This window comes from Apis laboriosa, unplaced genomic scaffold (assembly GCF_014066325.1).
Source record: "Apis laboriosa isolate Shangri-la unplaced genomic scaffold, ASM1406632v1 scaffold27_cov151, whole genome shotgun sequence".
NCBI classification, from domain to species: domain Eukaryota; kingdom Metazoa; phylum Arthropoda; class Insecta; order Hymenoptera; family Apidae; genus Apis; species Apis laboriosa.
The window spans coordinates 60,975-87,778 of NW_025222633.1; the positions used below are offsets into that span (position 1 = coordinate 60,975).

A 26,804-nucleotide genomic window follows, 5' to 3' on the forward strand; every position below is an offset into this window, starting at 1 on the left:
TATGTCTTATTTATTTTAATTAAAAAAAAAATAACTGATTATTAAATTTCAATATATTTTAAAAATTTTGATCAAATTATGAAACTAACAAAATCTCAAAAATAATTTATAATCTCAATGTTTATAATAAATATATAATATATTAATTATAAATTATAAAAAAAAAATTAGAAATATTCATTATAATCATTATAATCTAAGTTATAATAAATTATTAACAAATTAAACAAATAATATATAAAATAAAAGAAAATTATTATATATCTATTTTATTCATTTTTCATAATATATTGTATTATATAAATATACAATGAATATCATAGCCACAAAAAATGTGTCAAACTTAGTATTATTATTCTAAATATTTATAATAATCGATTTTTAACAATTTTGTCAATGTATTGATACAATATATTTTTAGTTATACATGATTAAAAAAAGTAAATAAAGAAAAAGAAACGAAATTTCAATTTCAATATCTAGAATTTCATAACATTTTTGTTACTTTTACAAATTTACAATTACTTATTATACTGTACTTATATCTAATATTTGTTTTCAGTTTATTATTTTGATATTGAAATATTACATTTTTGTGTAAAATGGATTTCTTAATAGATCTTTAACATAAATGTCAAAAAAATTCATTTTCTGACTTGAAATTAATGCAAATTATTTTATACAAATATACTTAGATATTCAACTTCAATTATTTAAAAAAAATTAGTATAGTATATATTCAATACTTATATATATTAAGAAATAGTGTAAGTAAGGAAAAGTTTCAATTCATTTTAAATAATAAAAGATATAAATATAACAAATTAGGTTTTATAAGTTAAATATTTAAAAATTTAATTATGATATTTTCATGTAAATATTGAAAATTATTTAGTTTTGAATATATACAATACATTTATTTTGAACATTTTATAATTTCATATACTCAATATAGAGTCTTTGGTTATAAATTTTTTCTTAAAACACAGGAGACTTTTGATAGACTATCTTGCATTATATGGATGAACAGCACCATTTTTCACACAAGAGAAATCTTTTATACTTTCTTAATGTAAACTCAGTTTCTTGTTAACCATGAAAAAGCTTTAAGAATTAAATATGTTAATGTTAATGCATATAAAATTTTTTCTCTTTGTTGACGCTGCAACATTTCAAGTTCAATAGCCATTACTCGACGATTTAATTTCCCTACTTGTCGACGTAAGTGTTGTATCTCTTCACTAGGTGGAACAGAAACATTAAGTGCATTATATGAAGCTGTCTGTTCTCTAGAAAAAAAAATTACATATATTTTCATAAAAGTACAAAATATATAGTATAAACTCATAACTTTTAATATTTTATGCTAAATTTAATTTAGAAGGAGAATGTTTTATATATTTCTTGTATTAATATAAATTTAGCAAATGATATCTTTAAAAATAATAAAAATAATTGAAATGATCAATGTTATATATCTATTTTGTATATATAGTATATATAGTTTTATATTAGATTAGAAAATATTAATTATTTTTTATACAATTATTACCTAGCATGCCTAACTATTTGTGTTTCTGTAGGATATTGTCCATGTGATCTAGAAACTAAAGAATCCTTAGTTTCAGTTGAAAAGGAATTTGGTTCCTCTTCATCAACTGCCGGAAAATAATGATTATCCAACGTCAAAATCCTTGGTGGAGTCTATCAATATAATATAAAATTTTAGATATTATTTCACATATTTATTATTGAGAAAGCCTTTATTAAATAAAATTTAAAAATAATTTTCTTATTTGGATATATTTAAAAATTTCAAATATTTACCTGTACTCTAACCATGCCTGGTTCAGATGGTAAAACAGCATTTTCTAATGTAATTTCTCTTGGTGGTGCTCTAGTTCCAATATGCTGTTCTTGTCCTGTATGTTTGATGAATTAATATTATTTTTGTTTATTTTTTTATAATTAATCATTTTAAAAAATACTTTAAATAAAAAAATAATTTAATTATAAAAATTGATATGTAAATATATTTATAAATATATATGTGTAAAACATTAAATAAACATTAATGAACATTAAATATTTACCAACAACTAAAATTCTATCTGGAACATGCATTTCAAATTTTTCTCCTGCAACTATCTGATTCCAATTAGAACCATTTGTACCATTTATTTCTTCATCTGTGTAATCGCCGCTCACACGAATACTTTTTGGTACACGCATTCTTTTATTAATATCCAAAGTAAAATTTGGGTCATAAAAATTGTCAGCTTCTCCATTGAAAACAGTAGGACTATGTGCTTTTGACATTATAACTAAAATAATTAAAAACAAAATTTATAATTGTATCTCTTTATATTTTTTATTGAAATTGTTATATACTGAGTTATAAAAATTATTATTTAAAATAATATATATAAATAAAACAATAAATTTAGTATTTTTATCTTAAAAACTAAATTAAAAATAAAATTTAATATAAGTGGAAAAGTACTATTATTTATTAAATATAATAAATTATATTTTATTTATTAATTATTTATTAATTATATTTTAAAAAATTAAGAAATGAGAATTATTTTTATTTTTATTAATTATTAAGAAAATAGTTATAAAATAGTCCGATAAATATTTTAATAAATTATATGTATTTAGTAATTTTACTCTAGAATGAAAAAATATAATGACGACATAAAAAAATATGTGATTAAATTTTACGTAGCATTAATAAAATAAAAACAAATGAATATTGTAAATCAGATCATTAATAGTACATATTATAATAAAATATTATATGCGTAAAATACTTAAAGTTTGAATAATTACCTTTCTGTAACTTTTCGATCGTTGAACACAAATCTTTCGCACGAAGTTGACAATATATGTTATACTCATCTGCTAAAGTCGAGATTATAATATCGAGATAAATCGATATAGAAATATATCGATTCTAATTCCCGCCGAAATAAATATATCTGCCATTAAAACCTTAACCAGTGTTATCAATTTCTTTCTTCTTATTAATTTTTTCATTTTATTTTTTGAAGATATTATTTTTAATATTTTATGATATTTTAATTTAATAATCTATATTAGAATAATTTATTGGAAAATATGAGTGACACCCAATGTAAATTTTTAGAAAATTTATAAAATTAATAAAATTTATTGTTTTAAAATTTACTTATCTAAATTATAAATTAAATTATATACATTTATTATATTTATTATTGTATTTAAATATTGTATAAGATTTTTAGTAACAATTTTAAAGTTATTAAAGTTGTTAAAAATTTTTAATTTAATTTTTCATTTATTGTTTTATTTAATATTTTATTGTTTTAAAAGAATTTTATAAATATTATGATTAAATATTTCAAGATTTTTATTTTTGATATAAAGTTTGAAATTTTATTAAATTATTATTAAATTTTGCAATATATTTATACAATATATATTTTATTAAAATATTTATTTTACATTATACTATATATTATAATAATTATAAATGTAGCAGGTAGAACTAAACGTCAAAAGATTGATAAAACTGGAAGATTGTCAGCTTTAGAAAAGTTAAAACAATTAAAAGGTAGTAAAAATAAATATGAAATTGATAAATTAGAAAATGTTTATGAAGAAGTTGATGAAAAAGAATATACTAAAACTGTAATAGAAAGACAAAATGATAATTGGATTATTGATGATGGTAATAACTTTATATATCTACAATAATAAATATAATATATTAACTTTTTATTCTTATTAAAAATAAAAGGAAAAGATTATTATGAATTATTTATTTGTTACAAAAGGAGAAAGTGGTTATATTGAAGATGGTAGAGAAATTTTTGATGATGATTTGGATGATGAAAGTATACAAGAAGCAAGAAAGCATAAAATCACAGGTCCTAAAAAAAACAAGAAAGATAATATTAAAATGAAAGGAAATATTCAAAATATGTTAATGAATATGTCTTCTAAAAAGAAATGTGATGCTAAATTGGATGATGATAACATTTTAGGAGATTTAATGTCTGAGTTGAAAAAAAATAGTAGTCCAGAAATGTCAAAATTGAAAACTGTTAGAAATAAATTTTGTACTGCATCTAAATTAAATGAAAAGTAATATTTTTTATATTATTTTTAATATATATATATATATTTAAATATAATTAATATTATATTATATTAATAAATTATAATTTTAGAAATATTCATATCAAAACAAAGTTACAATCAACTTCTGAATGTGAACAAATACAATCTGATGATAATAATGATTTAGTCATTTTTGACAAATCAAAAAATATAAATTTACAGCAAATGAAATTAAATTGTCAAATGGAAAATATTATTTCAAATCAAAGTAATAGTCAAATAATTATAGATGATGAAATCACAAGTGCTTCAAATACAACATTAGATATACAGTTAAAACAAGATATTAAAAACTCAAGTAATAGTCAAATAATTGAAACAGAAAATGAAGATCTTAGCCAATTCATTGGAGATGTAAGTCTTTTTATTTAATAATATTTTAAAATAATATTTAAAATATATTTCATTTATTACAGTTCTGTACAGATTTTACAAATGACAATATTGATTACAATGAAAAATCAATATCATCTACCAACACAGAAAATAAAAAACATAAATTAAGTATTCAAACAAAAAATAAAAATATTGAAGAAGAAAATTTTGATAAAATATTAGATGTTGAATTTACAACACAAATATCAAATATCGAAATAGCTACTAATACTAATATTACAGAACTGCCTTTACCACTTTTAACTAATGCAAATAAAGAAGAAGTATTTAGATTTTATTGGTGGGATGCATATGAAGATCCATATAAACAACCTGGAGTTGTATATTTATTGGGAAAAGTTTTTGTACCATCTATAAAAGAATATTGTTCCTGCTGTTTAACAGTAAAGAATATTCCACGAAGAATTTATCTTCTCCCTAGAGTATATGTATGTATATTTTTTAATGTATATATATAATATTAATTCATGAGATTGAAGAATAAATTGCAAAAATCAAAATAAATATAAAACACATTGGTACACAAAAATATTTTATTAAATTATAAACAATTTAAATTATGAGTGTCACATTCATTTCATTTATTTTGTGATTTGTTCTTCACTTCATTTAATAATTAACAAATAGTTTCAACTAATATTTTTCCATATCAATTTTTTTATTTATTTATTTTATTTTCTAATTTTAGTTTCTACTCCAATTTGTAAAAAGTATTTTAGTTTCTAAAATTATCTTTGTTCTAATACTTTGTATCATATATTATATAGTTTTTTATCATTTACATATATTATTTATTATTTTAATTTATTAAATTAATTATAATAATGCAAATTTTAGATAAAAACATCTTTTAAAGATAATAATGAAGAAGAACAATTAAATACAATAGAAGATGTATATAAGGAATTTAATCAATTTGCAAATAAATTAGGAATAAAAGAATTTAGAAGCAGCAAAGTCACAAAACATTATGCTTTTGAGCAAGAAGGTACTCCAGCAATATCTGATTATTTGGAAGTAAGATATGCGGCGCATTATCCACCTATGCCTTCTGATTATTCTGGACCATCAATAGAGCGTGTTTTTGGAACAACTGTAAATGCTTTAGAATTACTTTTGATAGAAAGAAATATTAAAGGACCATGTTGGCTAGAAATTAAATGTCCATTACCTAATAATATACAAACTAGTTGGTGCAAAATAAAGGTATAATAATTTTATTCATTGAAATTTATTATTATTATTAATAAACATTAAAACATTAATAATCTATATAAATAGGTAAATTGCATGAAGATGGAAAATATATCCGTTTTCTCTGAATTTCAAACATTACCACCATTAGTAATAACAACTTTAAATATACGAACATCTCTAAATGTTAAATTACAACAAAATGAAATAGTCATGGTTGCAATACTTATACATCATAAGTATCATATTGATAAAGAACCACCAAAACCACCATTTCAGCAACATTTTTGTTGTATGTTGATTTTTTTGAATTAAATATTCTATATACTTATAACTTTTTAATATGATTCATTTTGACATTATTTCATATAGTAATTACACATCCACATGATATACCTTGGCCAAAACAAGCACGAGAAATGCTTTCTAATATTTCATATACCAAAGTAATGAAATTTGAAACAGAAACAGATTTACTTGAAGAATTATTAAAAATAATAAATAATGCAGATCCAGATTTATTAATTGGATATGATTGTGGTTTTCAATTTGATATTTTAATGCATAGAATGATTACATTAAAAGTTTCAAATTGGAGTAGACTTGGAAGACTAAGACGTTCAACACCTCCTTTGATAAGAGTATAGTATATATGTATATACTACATATTATTATATATATTATATATATAATATATAGTATATATATATATATATATAATATAGTATATATTATATATATATATATATTATATATATAATATATATAATATGTATATATATTATATAAGTAAAATATGTATTATAAAAAAAAAATTAAAGAAATATATTTTAGGGAAAAATAAATTTAAATCAAGTATTAGCTGGTCGACCCATTTGTGATATACAAGTATCAGCTAAAGAGTTAAACCTCAAAGTTAGAAGTTATGATTTGCAATCTCTTTGTACAACAGTAAATATTTGAAATTAATTTTTTTGAAATTTTCTAATATTTAAAAAGCTAAATTACAATTATTTTAATAGGTATTGAAGAAAAAGGAAAATGAATGCAAAGAAATAAAACCCGGTGAATGTGCTGCATTTTATGATACCTCAAACAAAATAGATAATTTAATTAAAATAACATTGACAGAAGCATTGTATATTTTATCTATTGTTTTTGATCTCAATATCCTTCCACTTGCTTTACAAATTACATGTATTGCTGGTATGTGTATATAAATGTTAAAAATAATAATTTTTTTACTTAATATATATTTATTTTATTTATATAGGAAATGTTATATCAAGAACATTAACAGCAGGCCGTGCAGAAAGAAATGAATATTTATTATTACATGCATTTCATCTGAAACATTATATAACACCTGATAAACGCATTATGAAAAAAGGAAAAGATAATGAAGGTATATATATATTTTTTTAAATATTTATTATTTTCTAATATATTTATAATTTATTTATAATCATTATTATTCTATATGTAGAAAATATTACTAGAAAAAAAGCAGCTTATACTGGTGGTTTAGTTCTTGAACCAAAAAAGGGATTTTATGATAAACTTATTTTATTAATGGATTTTAATTCTTTATATCCTAGTATAATTCAAGAATATAATTTATGTTTTACTACTGTTCCTGGAGCTGCATATGCTGATTATGGGGTAAATTTATTTATTATTATGAATTAAAAACAATCAATTTGAGCCTCACTTCATTCATTACAGAATTTATCAATTCCTGAGTCAAATTTAGAATCTGGAATAATTCCAACGGAAATTCGCAAATTAGTCGAAAGTAGAGGAGAAGTAAAGAAATTAATGAAAGCAACAAATATTTCACCTGAATTAAAGATGCAATATAATATTAGACAATTGGCTTTAAAACTTACAGCAAATTCTATGTATGGTTGTTTAGGTGCAACTCATTGTAGATTTTATGCAAAAGGACTTGCTGCCATGGTTACAGGTAAAGTATGAATTAAAATATAATTTTATTTGAAAATTTATATATAAAATATTAAATACGTTTAATTAATACAGCAAAAGGTCGAGAAATTTTACAGCATACAAAAAGTCTTGTTGAAAAATTAAATTATGAAGTTATATATGGAGATACTGATTCTATAATGATAAATACAAATTTATTAGATTATGAAGAAGTTTTTTCTGTTGGAAAAAAAGTAAGTATTATATGAATAATATAATATATAATAATATATAAAATAATTATTTTTTACTCCAAAAAATTAATACTAATAAATTATTTATAGATTAAACAAGAAGTCAACAAATTATATAAACGAGTAGAACTAGATATTGATGGGGTTTTCCGTTATTTATTGCTTTTACAAAAAAAAAAATATGCTGCAGTTATAATGACAAAATTACCTAATGGACAAATAGAATTAACACAAGAACATAAAGGTCTTGATATTGTAAGAAGAGATTGGTGTCAATTAGCTTGTGATACTGGAAAGTAAGTAAAATATAAATAAATTATTTTTTAAACAAAATCTTAAATCATATCTAATATTATTTATAATAATCATCGCTTTTAGAAAAATTTTGGATCACCTTCTTTCTAATCAACCATGTGAAGATCGAATAGAACAAATTTTTATGATATTACATGATGTTGCACAAAATGTTCGAGAAAATCAAATTTCCTTATCATCTTTGGTCATTACAAAACAATTATCTAAAAATCCAAATGAATATCCGGATACTAAACAAGCTCATGTTCAAGTAGCTTTACGATTAAACAAAGAAGGTGGTAGAATGTGGAAAACTGGAGATACTGTTCCTTATATTATATGTGACGTTCGTATTTGTTAATTTATTTCATCATTTCATTTTTATATATGTATATATGCATTATTATAAACATCATAAAATATATAATTATTTTTTTGTTAGGATGGAACTGAAAAATCTGCAACTGAAAGAGCATATCATATTGATGAATATAAAAAGAATGATTTTTTAAAAATAGATGTTAATTATTATTTATTAAGTCAAATTTTTCCTATTGTTTTACGAATTTGTGACCCAATTGAAGGATTTGATGATGTTTTATTAGCTAAATGTCTTGGTAAAATTTTAGTTGATATCAATTATAATAAAATTGTATATAAATTATTAAATATCATAAATAAAATTTTGTTGATAGGTGTAGATAATATTTATAAATCTAAGAGAATGATACATGAAGAATACAGTGATATACCATTAACAGATGAAGATAAATTTAAGTATTGTCTTCCTTTGAAATTTAATTGTAAAGATGAGAAATGTCAGTCAGAAATTATACTTAAAAATATTATAATCGAAACAGTAAATCAATAAGCATTTTTCTCTTTTATATATATTTATTTTTTAATTTATTTGTTATTTATTATAAAATTTTATAGTCTACAGGAAATCAATTATCACTTGCTTCCTGTTCAAATCCAGATTGTAAGATACCACCATGGACATATGTTCATATAATACAAAATGCAATGACACTTGCTGTACGAAAAGCAGTTAGTGAATATTATGAAGGATGGTTAGAATGTGAAAATCCAATATGTGGTAAACAAACACAAATATTACCATTAGGATTTAATTCAACATATCCAACTTGTAGGAAATGTAAAGATGGTGAATTACATAGAGTTGTAAGTTAAAAATATATATACATATTCTACAAATATTTTAAATATATTAAAATTCATTATTATTTAAAGTTTACAGATACAAAACTTTATAATCAAATGTATTTTTATTTCCACCTTTTTAATGTGAGTCAATCAAAATATAAAAGCAAGTATTCAAATTTTCTTTTTTCTTTTTTATCTAAAAAAAATAATAAAAAAAACTATTATATAATTTAAAAATGAATTTATTTTTAGATTTGTTATCTCAATATCCACAAGGCATGAGAGAAGCATATGATTCTTTAAAAGAAACAATGGAAAAGATGTTAAGAAGAAATGCATTTTCTGTTGTATGTTTAGATACAATTTTTTTAAATATTGATGAACAATCAAAAATACCAAGTTTATATACAGATATTATAGAAATATCAGATGGATCAGATAATGAAATGGTAAGTAATATTTAAAAAAAATATTTTTAATTTATTACATTAACAAAATAAATAATTGCTACTGATTTGATATAATTTAAATTTTTCTGTTTCAGTAAAATTAATTTAATAATTTTTTTTTAAGTATATTTAAATATATTTTATCAAAATTTTTTTTTTTTACGTTTTATATGAATAAAAAACGCGAAACGTTAAATAGCAATATAAAATAACTTCTACTTATTATAAATAACCTTTATGCTTGTATTAATGAAAATAACATAATTTCTAGCAGTTAATTTTTGACATATTTTAAGAAAATATTATATTTCTAGACGATCTATAACAATTTTAATAAGATGAACAATGAATACAAATTTGTATAAATGAAAAGTTCGTCAAACGGCATACAAGTTCATGAGAACATGCTTAATCAATCTCATATAAAAAATTTATATTCAATTTGTGTTCATATATTCTATTTTAAGTATAGTTTAAGTTTTAAATTTTTTCACTTGTAATTAAAATGTATTGAACATTAATTTATTTAATTTAAAAAAATCTTAATAAGAAAAAAAAATTGGAGAATTAATATTAATTTTAAATAGAAATTGACAACTTAAAATTTATTAATTAATTTATTAATAAGAAAATTAGTTTAATGACACATTAAGTATTATTACTATCTCTTAGAAATATATTCCACACAAATTATCTATTATATGGTGGTAAACCAAATAGTTCAGGTTGAAATTCTTCAAGACTATTTAGTATTATTGTTGGATTTTCAATATAATGATTTGGTAACATTGGATCCGGAACCATAACAACTTGCATCCCAGCATTAAATGCAGCTTTTACACCATTTGGAGCATCCTCAAACACAAGACACTAAAAATATAATAAATTAAATTTATAATAAATAATAAATTATTAAATTTTTAATAATAAATTAAATTTATAAATAAATATATGGGGAAAAAAAAATATAAATTGTAACAAACCTTTGACGGATCAGGATTGTCAATAAAACGTTTTGCAGCAATTAAAAAAATATCAGGTGCTGGTTTACCATTAATAACATCAGGATCAGAACCACCAAGAACTTTATGATTAAACAAATCAAATATATTTTTCCATCTTTGAGTTTTTAATTCAAAATTTTCTTTATTTGAACTTGTAGCTAATGCTATTGGAATATTATTTTCTTTTAGATGTTGCAACAATTGTTCAGCACCTATTTTTCAATAATTGTATATTTTAAAATAAGATTTTATGATAAAATAATTATATTTAATAATTATGTTAAAAAAAATTGTTAAAAATTGTATTTAAAAATAATTTTTAAAAATCTTTTTTTAAATTTATATAAAATCTTTTTAAAAAAGCTTAAAAAAAAAAGAACTTACAAAAACTTTTTATTAAGAGAAAAAAATTTCACAATAATTTTTAATCTAAAATATTAAACAGATAAAATTCTTTTCTTTAAAATTATTGCACATAAATATAATCATATCAATATCTGCATAAAAAATAGTTTTTGCAATAAATACAATAATTAATTTATTCTGATATATTTATAAAGAATAAGTTAATTTAATTCAATTTAAAAAATTTTATTTTATTCATTTTACAAAAATAATTTACATTTATAAATTTTGCATTTAAATGAAAAAAAAAATTTTATATTATATTATTATTATTTTTAATATTATTATGATTTTTATTAATATTACTAACAATCTTTTATCATATCTTTTTGCTTAAATTTTTTTAAGATTAATTTTAAGATTTTAATCACTTTTAGATACATTTTCTTATTTATATTTAATATAAATAATTAAATCTAACAATTTTAAATTCAATCTAAATTAAATGTTTTATTAATTAAATATTACTTCTTTTAATATATACTATAAATTCTTAAAGTTTTATTATTATTTTTAATAATTTCTAATATATAATTATATAATATAATATAATTTCATAAATTACCTGGCATAAGATTTGCAGAGGGGAATAATTCCTGATATATTTTAGTTATCTTATTTTCAAATTCTTCTACTGTTATTGGTAAAGAAAACATTTCAATCAAAGCTTGTCCAACTTCCTTAGATTTAAAACCCATAATTTTTGCTTTATGTTCCCATGTAAATTCTTTTCCATAGAAACTTATAATACGATTAAAGGCTTCAGTGTAAAGTAGTTCTGTATCTATTAAGATTTTAATATAATTAATGCAATTATTTATATAATTAATGTGCAATATAAAATTTACTTATGAATTACTGATTTAAATTGATTTATAAATATTAATTTATGAAAATTGTTGAAAGTAATTTTATACTTAAAATGAATAATTTTTAATAAGAATATTTATATATATGTTCAAAAATATATATAATATATATATATAAAATTCTAATACAATTTCCCAACTCACGCATGATGAGTGTTATTTTAACCTTTTCATTGACAGTAGTATCTGTCCATAAAGATGCATGATGTACTTTAATCTATATTCTTCATATTTCTTAATAATTGCCATTGAGATTTTATTCATTTCTATATATACATAGACAAAACAAAATTACTTTATTCTTATAAATGAATATTTACTTATTTACAGATTAGATTAGATTTTGTCCAACTTATAAGAATATAAACTTTGTAAAATAAAATATTTATTTTTAATTATTATATTAAATACAAGTTTTAATTATTAATTAAATAATCCTTCTCTGTATATATTAATTTATTGGATATAAATATAATATAAGTTAAGATAATACAAATCACTTACTAAGCAATAACCCATCCATATCAAAAATACAATGTGTAACATTTTTATATTGATTTTGCGACATTTTTGAATATGTTAAAATTTCAATCTTTTAATAACTTTATATAATTAATTTTATAACTTTTATATAATTAAATTATTATAGTATTAAGTAACTAAAAATATATATAGAAATTTATTTTATTAATATCTTATAGAGTCTTAGACTATAAACTATGGTAGAAATAAATCTTGTATAGTTGTATTCAATATAGATGTAATCTAATTTTCATGATTTTATAAAATTTTTGTTTGTTATATATATTTCATCAGATAAGAAATAATGATACAACAAAATATACTATAATAATATATGTATTAATATATATTGCGCAATAATATATTGCAGCACAAATCGATTTCATATTCATAGTAATTAATTATATTGCATATACTAGCATAAATCTCTAAACTTAAATTTTATAAAATTTATAAGTATTAATTTTTTATTTTAGTTTTTTTATAAAAATATGATATAATTTATATATAAAGTATTAATGTATAATGTATGAGATACCTTTACGTCTAGCATATCGATTCTAGAAAACAAAAATATATAAAAATTTCGATTAAAATTTATTTAAGTTATAAACAATTAAAGTTTGCATTAGATGAAGCTGGTCCTATCTGAAATCTGTTCATATTTTATTCGATTTTTTATTTTTATAATTTATTTAGATGATTATATTTTTAATATACTTCATTTATATCATAAGCTAAAATATACTTATGATTATCTATATTGTTAAAGATAAGATTATTTTGTATAAGTTTATTTATAAAGTTGATTAAATGATATTGTTTTGTTTTTTGAAAATAGGATTTAAAAGTTAAAATCTTTGTGATGATGATTTTATTAATGTAAAAAAATATATATTCGATCATTTTATACTAGAAAAAGAACAAATTTTAATATTTACTGATTTTTGTTAAGTTTAGTAATTTTAATTATTTTTATGTTATTACATTTTAATATTTATTTTAATATAAATATAGAAAATATTAATAGTATATTGTTCACATTATTATATTAAATTATGATTATTTTATTGCATTTTTTTATGATTTAAAAATAAAAATATATATTGAATCAAAAATTTTGTAAGCAAAAAATCGAAGGAATCTCAAACTAATAATTTCTTATAAATAAACTTGATTAATTATATATAGAAATATGATTTTGTTACCAAATTTATTCTCACTATACTTTGTACCTAAAATAGATTATATTTTTATTAGTAGATAATGAATTATAATATATTTTCAATTTTAAATAATTTATTTTTAATCTAAAATAGATAAGTATTAACTTTTTAATATAGAATAAATATGTAATAAAAAATTTGAGAATGAAAATTAATAATATAGATTTTGTATATATTAAATCGAAATTTCATAATCAAATATTAAATAGTATTATAAATATTATTGAATATCAGTACTTATTTTATTCTAATCAACTTTATTATTTTATAAACATATTATATATAAAATAATTATAATATATTAGTTTAAATAATAGAACTTTATTAAGTAATTGTTAGTGCACAAAAATCAATCATATTTAATAAGTATAATTCATTCTATATATTATATAGAAATACTTATATCATCTATTTGCATCATTTTTTATCAAGTTTATAATAATATTTTTTTTTTATAAAGAAAATGAAATGTAATAATTTTAATTTATAAATTAAATAGTCTAATTTTGGCTATTCTCATTGAAATGGATGATTCCATTGTAGCGAATATTTGTTGATTATGAATGACCAATCAGAACAATCCACGAAAAATTATATTTGGTTATAAAGAGTGGAGAAACAGATAGGACGATTGAATTTTGCAAGGAAAAATTGTATTCGTTTTATTCTTATATTTGAAAGATTTTTCTGTGAATGATTTCTTGAAAGAAATTGTAAACTCATTGTCTTATTTTGCTAAGTAAAATGCAAGAATTTTTAGGTAAGTTTTAAAAACCAATATATACATAATATATATCTCATTTATTAAAGTATTAAATCTTACCGGTAAATATATATCGTTATAATATATACATTTCTATCTTTTCAATTAATATTTTTATTTTTATTTGATTTTTAATATTTGATTTTATATTAGTTGAGAATAATTTAATATTGCTATATTTGTTTTATTTAGGTATTTTGCTGTTAATTTCTGGAGCTCATTGTTTGTACTCCAATTCAGATGTCGTAAATCTAAAACCAAACAATTTTGACAATTTGGTATTAAATAGTGATAATATATGGGTTGTGGAATTTTTTGCACCGTGGTGTGGACATTGTCAAATGTTGACACCTGAATATAACAAAGCTGCAACTGCACTAAAAGTAATTTTTATATTAAATATAAATACTGTATTAAATAAAAAGTAATTTTTGTATTAAATATATATAAAAATATTTTACTTTATTTAAAAATAATTTATTTTTTTGTTCTATTAGAAACTTGTAATATAAATTTTTATAGGGTATTGTAAAAGTTGGTGCAATAAATGCAGATGAACATAAATCTCTTGGAGCAAAATATGGAATACAAGGTTTTCCTACGATTAAAATCTTTGGTATTGATAATAAACCAGAAGATTATAATGGACCAAGAACTGCAGCAGGAATTGTTGATGCTGCTTTAAATGGAGCTGGTCAAAAAGCACGTAGAATTTTAGGAGGAAAAAGAAGTACTGGGGATTTTAAGGTAAATATAATTACATAAAAAATAAAAATAAATAAAAAGGAAAAGATAAATAATTTAAAAAATTTAAGAAATTTCAATTATTAATTAATAATTGAAAATTTTTTATTGTTATTACAGTCTAAAGATTCCAAAGATGTAATTGAATTAACAGATGATAATTTTGATAATATAGTAATGAATTCAGATGATATGTGGTTAATTGAGTTTTATGCACCATGGTGTGGTCATTGTAAAAATTTAGCTCCTATTTGGGCATCTGCAGCATCAGAACTTAAAGGTAAAGTTAAATTAGGAGCAATTGATGCTACTGCAAATAGAATAAAAGTAAGTAATTTTCATTTTAAAAATATTATTTAAAATTATGTATATAATATTGATTTTCAATCAAATCTTAATGTTATGTTAGGCTAGCCAATATGAAATAAAAGGATATCCTACTATTAAATATTTTGCACCTGGTAAAAAATCTACTGATTTTGTGCAAGAATATGATGGTGGTCGCACAAGTAGTGATATAGTAAATTGGGCATTAGAGAAATTGGCAGAAAATGTTCCAGCACCAGAAGTACTTCAAATTATAAATGAAAAGGGTTTAAGAGAAGTATGTGAAAATAAACCGTTATGTGTTATATCCGTTTTACCGCATATTTTAGATTGTCAATCAGAATGCAGAAATGGCTATTTAAAAATATTAAATGAACTTGGAGAAAAATATAAACAAAAAATGTGGGGGTATGTTATCCGTCTTATTTATCATTTAATGAAAATAGAATTTTAAAAACAATATATATATTTTTTTATAGTTGGGTTTGGACTGAAGCTGGTGCTCAACCTCATATCGAGGAAGCGTTAGAAATTGGAGGTTTTGGTTATCCAGCATTAGCAGCTGTAAATATAAAGAAAATGAAATATTCTTTATTAAAGGGTAGTTTTTCATATGATGGTATAAATGAATTTTTACGAGATTTAAGTTATGGACGAGGAGGTACAGCACCTTTAAAAGGAGCTCAATTACCAACAATTCTTGAAACTAAATCGTGGGATGGTAAAGATGCTGAACTTCCACAAGAAGAAGAAATCGATCTTAGTGATATAGATCTTGATGAAAAGGACGAACTGTAATTATAAAATTTAGTGTTTCTCTGAAACAAACGCACTTTCATATACATATATTAATAAAATAATTCGATATTTATTTTTATATAACATTATTATCAGTTAATATACTATGTATGTATTAATGTATATTGATAATCATTATCATTATTTTTATCATGTTATAAATTTCTTTTGTATTGAAATAAACTTCTTAGGAAGTTTAAATATGTTAGTTATGAGTGTTTAAACAATAATTCTTCCATTGAAGCCAAGTTTACAAAATTTAATTTATTCATTCCATCAGAATCATATAATTTATTTCAAATAAAATTAAATTTAAAAATTTAATTTTTATTATATAAAAATAAAAAATTATTTGTACATTTTTAAAGTAATAATTGATAATAGATAAAATTTATAATAAAAATTAACATATATACAATATGTATTTAAACAAAAACTTTTTTATGAGAATATTATAAATTTAAAATAATTACTGGTAATATATAACATGTTATTATGCATTCCATAAAATATTTTTGGTTCTCCCTAATATGGGACCAAAATAAAAAAAAGCAATTATAAATTTAAACATATTTAGAGCATGCATTATTATTTTTATGTTTATATAAGATTTCATTGTTTGACTGAGTTATACAGGTCTTCCATCATGATTATATAGAAATAAATTTTATATTCTTCTCTATGTAAAAGATTATAATATATAAAATATGTTTATTGTATATGAATATAAAATATTATCTTATCTAAATTTAACTAATTGTAATCTTAGTTTATGTTTTTATTAAATAAATTCTACCACGAAATTATAATATTGTTTATATATATATTATTTTTATTCTTGTTTAAAATTTTTATTACTTAATCTTAATTTTAGAAAAATATAAAGTTTTAAATATATTATACATTTATTTAAATATACATAATACATATTTTTACATACATTTTTACATTTAATTTATATTAATTTTCATTTAATTTATATTAATTATTATTTTTAATTATTAACTATTATTATTCTTAATTGTTATTACTTACTTAAATTACTTAAACGTAATTTAAAATAAAAAAATTTCTTTCTCTTTATTATTAAAATTATAATATAATAAAATTATATATATATATAACATAAGCTTTTTTTATTTTTATTTTTTCTCGTTGTCTTTTGATTTTTAATCAAATATCAAAATCATCTCGAATGAATTTTAATAAATTTTACAAAGCAACTATAAACAAACAGAACAAATATAAAAAAAACAAATAAAATCGAAATTAAGCAATCAACACAATTTCCAGAGTGTCACAAATGAAACTAATCAAATAAAAAAAATAAAGTAGCAAGATAAGAATTAATCGTCTGTTATTTCTTGAATGTTAAAGATATTTTTTTAAAAATATTCACGAGATGGCGTTAATCTTCAATTCAAACTCTATTTTACTTTTAAATAAATATCTTTAGCATTTTTTCCTCATTTTGTTATTTATACTTTGTAAAATTTATGTGCTCAAGAAATAGTTTTGATTTTTAAATACTTATCATATATTGTAAATATTATTTTAAAAAATATTAAATTTTAAAATTTGAAAAAATATAATTTTAATTTTAGAAATATAAATATAATTTTCATTATGTTAATTTTTTCGTTTTTTCTAAATTGCAAATTAATATAATAAATTGTTATTCGAAATGATCATCGATTCTAAAATAAATATAAATAATATGCATAATAATATCTTTTTACATTTTTAAAAATATTTTATTAAAATAATATTTTATTTTTAATTTTTTTAATAAAAGCAATTTTTTATAATTAAAAAAAAATATGACATTATATATATTTATTTTTATAACATTAATCTTAAGTAAATACTTAATATTATTACAAATTATTATTATTTCGACGAAATTTTAGTCTCTTAAAAGATTATTTTTATTTTATTTCCAGCATAACATAAACAGTATAATGAATTTCAAGTAAGAAAAATAATTTTTTCTCTTTATATCGTTTTCATTTATTTTATATTATAAAAGAATTTAATTTTATTATTTAAAAATGGAGTTTAATGTTTTGAAAGTTATGCGCATGCTATTCATTATTTTTTGTTTCTAGAAATATTTGATAGAATTGTCATTTTAATAAAACGAGTATTTCAATCTTATTATTATGAAACTAAAATTATATATAAAAAAAATATTTATAATTGTGTAATGTTTAAATTGTATAAAAAATAAACATATAAAAGTATTTTTTTTAAAGAGGGTTAGAAATAAAATATTTTCTATTAAGAATAAACTATTCATTTTTACTTTTTTTTTTCGTTACATTTTTTAAATGTTCAATGTCAAATTAATTTTTCATCTTAATTCTATTTTTTTTCTATTTTAAGTAAAAATGGGTACAAAAATACTAAATGATATTCATAATGATATAAAACAATTAATAACAGCAATTACATCTTTTGAGGTAATTAATATTTTATACATATTTATTACTTAATCTGTTTTAAACTAAAATTATAATCATAAATTAAAATTTTTATTAAAATATTAATAGAATAATAATTATAAATTTTAATAAATAAAATTATTTATATTTAGGAAAATGAAGAAGGATTTCAAATTTGTGAACGTTTCTGTATGACAAATATTAAGCACCATCGGTATTTATCTGTTGACAGCAATAGTACAAAAAACGCTGTTAAAGCTTTAATTAAAAAATTCTCTATTCATGGAAAATATGATGTAGCAAAAAAATTTGAGGAACTTGTTGATACATTTGTATTAAGTTTTAATTTTGAACAACATCCACAATATGATTTACAGTGGCATCTATTAACTTTATTATTGGAATTAGCTAATGAAACATATAAATCTGATTTAGAAACTTTAAAATTAACACGTGGAGAATGTACTTTTAATATAACAGGTGAAAATGAAAGTGAAATTACAGAGGAAATTGATTGGATTGAATATTTAAAAGAGGGACAAGAAAATTTTTTCAATGATTATAAAAGTGATACGGATAGTGTAAATACTTTTATTTGTAATATTTGATTAAATTATAAAAATTACTTATAAAATATATTTATATGTTTATTATAATTTATTTAATTATTTCTAATAGGAATGGTCTAATGATATAGAAGACAATGTAGATATACACTCAAATTTTGAAGTACCCATAAATATTACAGATTCAAATAAAGCAATATGTATACCATCTGTTGAAAAAGAATTAAATAAATTATCTTTAGCTCTGAATGAAGAACTTAACTCTAAAAATTGGCTATTGTTAAATGTTCAAAATAGTTGGTGGAATGAATTAGAATGGAGAAAATATCCAGTTAAAAGCAATTTTTTTGATGCTCATTTTTGTGAAATTTGGTACGTATTTATTTGTATTATTATTTTTTCTTATATCATATTTTCAATATATTAATATTAAATAGGTATAAAGCAAATGAGAGAAATTTTTATACATTAGGAACCCTTAGTGAATATGTAGTATGTAGAGAATTGTTATGGATGTTTTATGCTCCATCACAAATGGTAGTATTTCAACAAAATGAAGAAACAAAAGAATTTTCTATTCGTCCTAATATATCAATACCTAGTTTAACTATTGTGAGTATATAATAATTTACTTATTTATAAATTGTGCAATTATATAAGATTATTAATAAAATATTTCAGGTTGCATTTAATAGTATTCTTTTACCATTTTGTAAGTATTTTTCAATGATATATGATATAGAACAATTTGGAATTAGATTATATTCAAAACAGGATGATTTTTGTAAAAAACCACCCTTAACATATGAGACATATAATGCTATTTTGAGACAACATTTAATACAATTTAAAAATGAAATAATTAATATAGAAAAAACTCTTATGAAACAAGGTATAAATAATAATCTCCTTTAAATTTAATGAATATTTATAAATATTTTTACTATATTTATTAATTTATATTTGTATTGGATTTTAGATAGTAATTTTACATTTTTGTCTTTATCATCAATTTTAAAAAAAAATTTATATAATATAAAAATTTTATATGAAGTTCATAAAAAATCTATATCTAATTGGATACTTCATCCAAATTGGAAGTGTGCATCTAAACTATTATCATCTTTGTATTTCGAAATACAAAATTCACACAATCGAGAAAAAACTAATATTTGTATTAGTTTATATTTAGCTAGTTTTACTGTTTATTTAAATATAATCGATACATGGTTAAGTGAAGGCCGATTTGAAGATTGGAGAGAAGAATTTATAATTGCAAGGTAACTAGGAATGTATAGTAAAATAATAAGTATAAATAATAAATTTTTTATTCATATTAGGTTATCAAATAGTGCAATTTCAGAAAATAGCACACAATATGAAACATTTTCTTTGAGATCTTTGGATAATATATGTTTAATGGATCCAATTATGCAATTTTTAATAAAAAAAATACAACATATAGGACAAAGTATTGAATTATTAGTATCTTTGGATCGAATTACAGATATATGGAAAATTAACATAAGAGAAAATGGTATATAATAACTTTATATTTGTATACTTTTATATGTAAATATTTTATTATATAATTTTTTCAGAATTAAAGAGATCATTGGTTGATGAATTTTATATTAAATTAGAAACAGAAATTTCTAAATATAATACAAATGAACAAGAAAAGGAAGAAATATCTTCATCTCAACAAGAAGAAGTTACAAAAAATGAATATGATGAAGATGTTGAAAGAAATATTACAAAACAATTAACTGAGTTTAATAATCCATTTTTATTAAAAGCTTTTGAAGATTATCTTCCTCCTGAATTATTAAAAAGAAATAATTCTGATGATATTAATATTCTTAAAATTCAAAATATCAAAATAGAAACTAATATCTTCAAAAGGTTTATCTTTAAAGTTCTTATTATATATGTACTAATTTTCTTAAAAAAATTATTTTTTTAAATATAAAATATTATATTTTAGACTTGAAAAAGTATCAAATTATATATTACCATTCAGAAAAATATTAGAAAATATTTTAGCAGATATATTAATTTCGCGATATAATGGTGCTAGTAAATTAGTCAAAAATATTATGTCTGAAGAATATAAATTAGAATTACATTTAATGTTAATGAGATCTGTTTATATGATGGAAGCAGGCCATATTATGAACAAATTTTATCAAAAATTGTTTCATGAGGTATATTATAAAATATTTAATATTCAATGCATTATTCTTTTAATAATTAAATCTTCATTTAAATTTTACTTAGATTGAAAATAATCAAATGTGGAATAATTCATATTTTTTATCATGCATACTGGAAGAAATTCTTTCTCAATGGTGGCCAGATTTAAGTTCACGTTGGTCTATTACAGTTTCTAACATTCATACAAATCAAGTATTAATAGCTGTTGATAATATAACATTACATTATGCAATAGGCTGGCCGATTAATATTGTATTAAATGAAGAAACTTTTATAAAATATAACGAAATATTTAGATTTCAATTGAAATTAAAATGGGCTTTATGGACGCTAAATAATTTAAGATTTAGTGGTAAAAAAAATATAAAAAATTTGTATTTTTTATTTTTAATAAATCATTATAAATAATTATGTTCTTTATAGATTTAGAAGGTACAAAATTAATGTGTAAGAGAAATAAATTGGAACAGTTTCATATAAGGCGCATTGAAAGTTTGCGATTTTGTTTATTACATGCAATTACTTCAGTACATACTTATTTATCAGGTCAAGTATTACAAAATTTAAGTCTTATGTTAGAAAAATCTTTAACACAGGCTGAAAGTTTAGATACAATTATATCAGGTATGTAAAATTTTTTAAAATATATAAAATATTAATTAGTAAAATAAGTTTATTAATTAAATAATATTTTTTTAAAATTATAGTTCATAATGAATATTTAAACAAAGTTCATGAGCATTGTTTATTAACTGCTGAATATGAAGATTTAATGGCAACAATAACTAATGTATGTATATATATATATATATATATATGAAATGTCATTATTTAATATATATAATATATTTTAAATAATTATAGAAATAAATCTATTTCAGTTAATTGAAATGTGTAATCATATCAGAGCACGATGGAATTATAAAAAGTTAACATTTGCTAGTGAAGAATTAGATGTATTAGAAAACAGTTATAACAAATATCATACATATCTTGCTTTAGCCTTACATAATGCAGTTCAGAATAAGGATGCAAATTATTGTAAGTCTGAAATTCTATTAATAATATTATATGATTTATCTCAATCTGATATTATTATTTATTTATGTTTAATTAATTAACAATAAAACATTAAATGTTTTATTATACTATTTTATAAAGATTTATGATAATTCTTACCAATGTAAGTCTAAAATTCTATTAATATTTCAAATAATATTTATTATAAATTATTCCAATTTATAAAGATTTTTGATTATTATTATAATAACATTAATTCTAAAAATAAATATGTTACTATATTAATTTAAATTATCATTTAATGTTTTTTTTTAATTACTTTGTTCACAGTGACTGGTTTAAGCTCTGCATTTAACTGCAGTATGTCATGTATTTAACAATAATATTTTTAAATTTTTTGTATTCAATATTAATTGTATTCAATGACATATCATAATGATATATCATAATGATATATAAATATTTTATTTTTATTAAATACTAGTAATAAAAAATATAAATTCATCATTAATTAGAATAATGTAAAATTATTATTCTTACATCTTATTCTTTCATTTCTTGAGAAAAATGTGTATGTGTATATATATATATATATATATATATACTACACATGAAATACATATTATAATATATATTATATAAATATTGTACAATTTATGTTTAAATTTATGTAAGTTTATATTTATAAAAACTTTAATATCGTGTTCTGTCTAATTTTTATATTAAAAATATTTATTTATTTATTTTTCACGAATCATATTAGTTTATATTAATAATTCCTTTCATTCAAAAATCCTAGTCAATCCTTATAAATCTTTTCAGACGAATTAATGTTGCAATATCAAATTAATACAAAAGATATTTATGTAGAAAATAATGTAACTATGTATCCATTGAATAATCTCAGTCGTAGTTTGTTAATTGAAATAGCTTATCAATACTTACCACCATCAGGTTTGCCTATTCCTATTCCAAAGATTATACACAAATTAGATTGGTACAGCAGCAGGTAAGAAAATGAATATTTTAAAATTATATCTTATAATAAAATTAATATTTTTTTTATTAAATTTATAAACAAAATGAATTATTTTTAATAAAAAAATTAACTTTAAAAGCTACAAAACTTATGATAAAATATTAAAAAATTAAGTATAGTTCTATGAATATATATGTAGTATTTCATTTTAAAATATAAATTTAAATGTTTTTAAAAATAAATTTTTAAATAATTATTAAATTATAAAGTATTATATAAATTTTTATATTTTCTAGTTTAAATTCTGAAAAGTCTTTACCAAATGACATTATTCTAAATGAATATGAACAAACATTTTCATATATACGATGGTATCAACTAGAAGAAAGTGTTGTTGCAATCAATTTATCTCCATATATATTACATCGTGAAATGCAAGATTTTATTAATGATGAAAAATCAGAAATAAATTATTAATAAATTACTTATAATAAAAATAAATTATAATGATTTAATAAAAAATAAATTTAATAAAAAATAAACTATAAAAAATATATTGATAAAGATGAAAAATAGATATTCGTAAAGAAGTACTACTTTTGTATTATTTCATGGAAGAATTGAAAAATATAAATAAAATAATGAAACATTATAACAATAGTTAACAAATATATGAATTATTATTTTCGTATTTGCAAATAATTTATTTTAAATTAGCTATTATTAATATAATTTAGTTCCATTAAAAAAATTGGTAAGAAATAATAAAATAAATACATCTTGTAGTAAGTAAATATTTATAAAATTAAGTTATGAGTAACATGATTGCAATATCTTATTAGCATTATGTAAAATAAAAGAGAAAAATTTTGTTTATTCAAACATTTAAAGAAAAATTCTATTTTGCGCAAAACTCTGTGCATTTACAACAGTACCATTTTGTCCCATTGTTCCACTTTGTGATACTGTAGGAACATTTACAGTTTCATTCAAATTAATAGATGGTGTTGAATGATTATTAATATTTGCAGTAGTCAATGCTTTATTACGCAATTCAAAAACCTGTTGTATAGCTTTACGAAAGCAAAGAAAATTATAATCAATTACACCTATAAATTAAAAAAAAAATGATATTATATCTGGTACTATATTATGATTGCATTTCTTAATAGATTTAAATGAAAGTACCTTGTCTATCAAAATTATCTTCGCGCAAAATACAAACTAGAGCCAAGAATTTATTAACTTCTCTTAAATACAAAATTGTTCCATTATTTAGTTTGATTAAGCTAGAACTTTGATTATCAAATGCTGCAGCCTCTAAATCTTCTCTTAAACTAAAATTAATACATAATATGATATAAATTTTTCTTATTATATGATGATATAATGATATATATAATGATATATGACAAGTTTTTATGTAATTTTATGAGACATACCCATATATGCATGATACATCAATAACAACATCAATCATATCACAACAAAGTTCATAACTTTGCATATCTACAGGAGAACTATCAGTTGCAATATAAATTTTAGATACTACATCAAATAAAAATGCCTTTTCAATTGCAGAATTCTGAAAAACAAATTACAAATTATTTTATAAAAATATATATGATAAATGTTTATATTTAATAATCATATTTTTTCTTACTGAAATGAGTATGTTAAGTAAATTTTCTAGAGTTGGTAACTGTGGTATCAATTTTTGTACAACTTTGCTAAATGCTTCAAATATACTGTGATCATATATAGATGTTAAATGGAAACTTAGATGTATTTGGTCACATCCTAAAATATATATACATAAATATATATAAATAATTATTAATAAAATATAAATTTTCTATTATTTAATTTTTGTTTACCAGAATCTGCAAGATCATCATTTGCTCTAGTATGTATATCCCTTTGTGTTTCCATTTTGCAATCATCAGATAAGCCATCAACCTTATGTATGAATACTTCAAATTTTATTGCTTGATTAACCTTATATGCTTTTGTAACTGTTAAATGAAGTTTATTAAGTGCTTCCATATAATCATCTTGAGCATCAATAACAAAAACTAAAGCTCCACAACCACCAAATATCATATCGCTATCAAAAGTAGGATCAAAGAAGTCAATTTGTCCTGGAAAGTCCCAAATTTGAAATTGAACAAAACTAGAGTTACTTATATCATCTTTAATAATTTTATTTGTGCTTTCCAAAAATAATGTTTCATTTGGTGACATTTTATGAAAAACTACTTTTTGTATTGATGACTTTCCACTCCTAAAATATTAATATTAAAATAATAATAATTATATTAAATAATATTAATAAAAATATAATTAATAATCATATTAAAAAAATATTTAAAAAAATATAGATATTTTATTAAATATATTTTAGATAATTAAATACCTTCGAAGACCCATTAATAATATTCTAGGTTTTTGTTCTCCTGCTAAAGGATCTATGGATCCTTCTGTTTCTCCATCAAATGGGGCATATCCAAAATCTTTAGGAAAAGAACCTACATCATAACTAGCTTGATATTGATCATCATCATCCTATAAAATAAAAATTCTCTTATTAATGAACATTAATAAATATAACAAATGATAATATATTTAGAGTTATTTATAAAATAGTTTATTATAGAACTACTATTATTTATATATATATATATATTTGCATATGTAAACATTTAATTACTAAATACTTTCTAATATCCTAATATATTAGATTTTTAAATAGTTTGATAAAAATAAAATTTTAAACAAATAATAAAATTTTATCTGACAATTTAAAATAAAAAATTTGTTCATTTAGAATAATTGGATTAAATGTTACAAATAATCAATTATTTCACAATTAGTTAAATTGATTTCATTCTTGAATAGAAATTTCTGAATAATTTATTTACAAATAAGAATAAAAATTACGAATGTAGTAAATTGAATCATTGATAATACTCACCATATTAGAACTGTGTATATTTTATTTATTTGATATTTATTTTATATATATATATATATATATATGTTAAAATAGAGAGATAGAAAGATAGAAAGAGAG

The 26,804-nt window shown here is 19.7% G+C and overlaps 6 protein-coding genes across 11 annotated transcripts; 3 read left to right on the plus strand and 3 right to left on the minus strand.

The window, feature by feature from the left end:
- Positions 1-861: 861 nt before the first annotated feature.
- Positions 862-2,952, minus strand: LOC122714099 (transport and Golgi organization protein 11). The gene is made up of 5 exons (XM_043935128.1): positions 2,836-2,952; positions 2,094-2,324; positions 1,828-1,922; positions 1,553-1,704; positions 862-1,289 (listed from the first exon to the last, which is right to left on the minus strand). Exons 2-5 carry the CDS (start codon positions 2,317-2,319, stop codon positions 1,079-1,081), a joined length of 684 nt encoding a protein of 227 aa, XP_043791063.1. The 5' UTR covers positions 2,320-2,324; positions 2,836-2,952; the 3' UTR covers positions 862-1,078.
- Positions 2,953-2,990: 38 nt separating this feature from the next.
- LOC122714098 (DNA polymerase alpha catalytic subunit) lies at positions 2,991-10,003 on the plus strand. Of its 3 annotated transcripts, none has more exons than XM_043935126.1 (22): positions 2,991-3,139; positions 3,524-3,715; positions 3,822-4,131; positions 4,218-4,521; positions 4,584-4,991; positions 5,401-5,769; positions 5,845-6,049; positions 6,130-6,398; positions 6,592-6,708; positions 6,780-6,963; positions 7,031-7,162; positions 7,244-7,419; positions 7,483-7,723; positions 7,798-7,937; positions 8,028-8,233; positions 8,316-8,577; positions 8,674-8,848; positions 8,927-9,090; positions 9,168-9,416; positions 9,486-9,561; positions 9,651-9,847; positions 9,943-10,003. In XM_043935126.1, exons 1-22 carry the CDS (start codon positions 3,124-3,126, stop codon positions 9,943-9,945), a joined length of 4,395 nt encoding a protein of 1,464 aa, XP_043791061.1. In that variant the 5' UTR covers positions 2,991-3,123; the 3' UTR covers positions 9,946-10,003. The 3 variants fall into 3 exon arrangements, with proteins under 3 accessions (XP_043791061.1, XP_043791060.1, XP_043791062.1); XM_043935127.1 differs by having other exon boundaries at positions 3,108-3,139; positions 3,527-3,715; XM_043935125.1 differs by lacking the exon at positions 9,943-10,003 and having other exon boundaries at positions 9,651-9,862.
- A 442-nt stretch (positions 10,004-10,445) lies between these two features.
- On the minus strand, positions 10,446-12,805 carry LOC122714076 (pseudouridine-5'-phosphatase-like). Of its 2 annotated transcripts, XM_043935098.1 has the most exons (5): positions 12,630-12,775; positions 12,270-12,391; positions 11,822-12,040; positions 10,831-11,063; positions 10,446-10,717 (listed from the first exon to the last, which is right to left on the minus strand). In XM_043935098.1, exons 2-5 carry the CDS (start codon positions 12,271-12,273, stop codon positions 10,538-10,540), a joined length of 636 nt encoding a protein of 211 aa, XP_043791033.1. In that variant the 5' UTR covers positions 12,274-12,391; positions 12,630-12,775; the 3' UTR covers positions 10,446-10,537. The 2 variants fall into 2 exon arrangements, with proteins under 2 accessions (XP_043791033.1, XP_043791032.1); XM_043935097.1 differs by lacking the exon at positions 12,270-12,391 and having other exon boundaries at positions 12,630-12,805.
- Positions 12,806-14,482: 1,677 nt separating this feature from the next.
- Positions 14,483-16,753, plus strand: LOC122714072 (protein disulfide-isomerase A6 homolog). The gene is made up of 6 exons (XM_043935090.1): positions 14,483-14,633; positions 14,829-15,019; positions 15,159-15,383; positions 15,501-15,707; positions 15,790-16,115; positions 16,187-16,753. Exons 1-6 carry the CDS (start codon positions 14,618-14,620, stop codon positions 16,503-16,505), a joined length of 1,284 nt encoding a protein of 427 aa, XP_043791025.1. The 5' UTR covers positions 14,483-14,617; the 3' UTR covers positions 16,506-16,753.
- Positions 16,754-18,413: 1,660 nt separating this feature from the next.
- On the plus strand, positions 18,414-23,211 carry LOC122714064 (gamma-tubulin complex component 5). 3 transcript variants are annotated; one of them, XM_043935076.1, is made up of 14 exons: positions 18,414-18,477; positions 18,891-18,967; positions 19,102-19,530; positions 19,628-19,887; positions 19,953-20,127; positions 20,197-20,407; positions 20,495-20,795; positions 20,856-21,052; positions 21,117-21,420; positions 21,503-21,722; positions 21,796-22,084; positions 22,156-22,356; positions 22,440-22,522; positions 22,614-22,855. In XM_043935076.1, the coding sequence occupies exons 2-14, from the start codon at positions 18,896-18,898 to the stop codon at positions 22,851-22,853; spliced, it is 2,982 nt and encodes a 993-aa protein (XP_043791011.1). In that variant the 5' UTR covers positions 18,414-18,477; positions 18,891-18,895; the 3' UTR covers positions 22,854-22,855. The 3 variants fall into 3 exon arrangements, with proteins under 3 accessions (XP_043791011.1, XP_043791012.1, XP_043791010.1); XM_043935077.1 differs by lacking the exon at positions 18,414-18,477 and adding an exon at positions 23,083-23,211 and having other exon boundaries at positions 18,800-18,967; positions 22,614-22,773; XM_043935075.1 differs by lacking the exon at positions 18,414-18,477 and having other exon boundaries at positions 18,800-18,967.
- Positions 23,212-24,448: 1,237 nt separating this feature from the next.
- On the minus strand, positions 24,449-26,766 carry LOC122714068 (ras-related GTP-binding protein D). The gene is made up of 7 exons (XM_043935085.1): positions 26,706-26,766; positions 26,148-26,296; positions 25,609-26,015; positions 25,395-25,531; positions 25,174-25,316; positions 24,920-25,068; positions 24,449-24,840 (listed from the first exon to the last, which is right to left on the minus strand). Exons 1-7 carry the CDS (start codon positions 26,706-26,708, stop codon positions 24,617-24,619), a joined length of 1,212 nt encoding a protein of 403 aa, XP_043791020.1. The 5' UTR covers positions 26,709-26,766; the 3' UTR covers positions 24,449-24,616.
- Between the last annotated feature and the right edge of the window lie 38 nt (positions 26,767-26,804).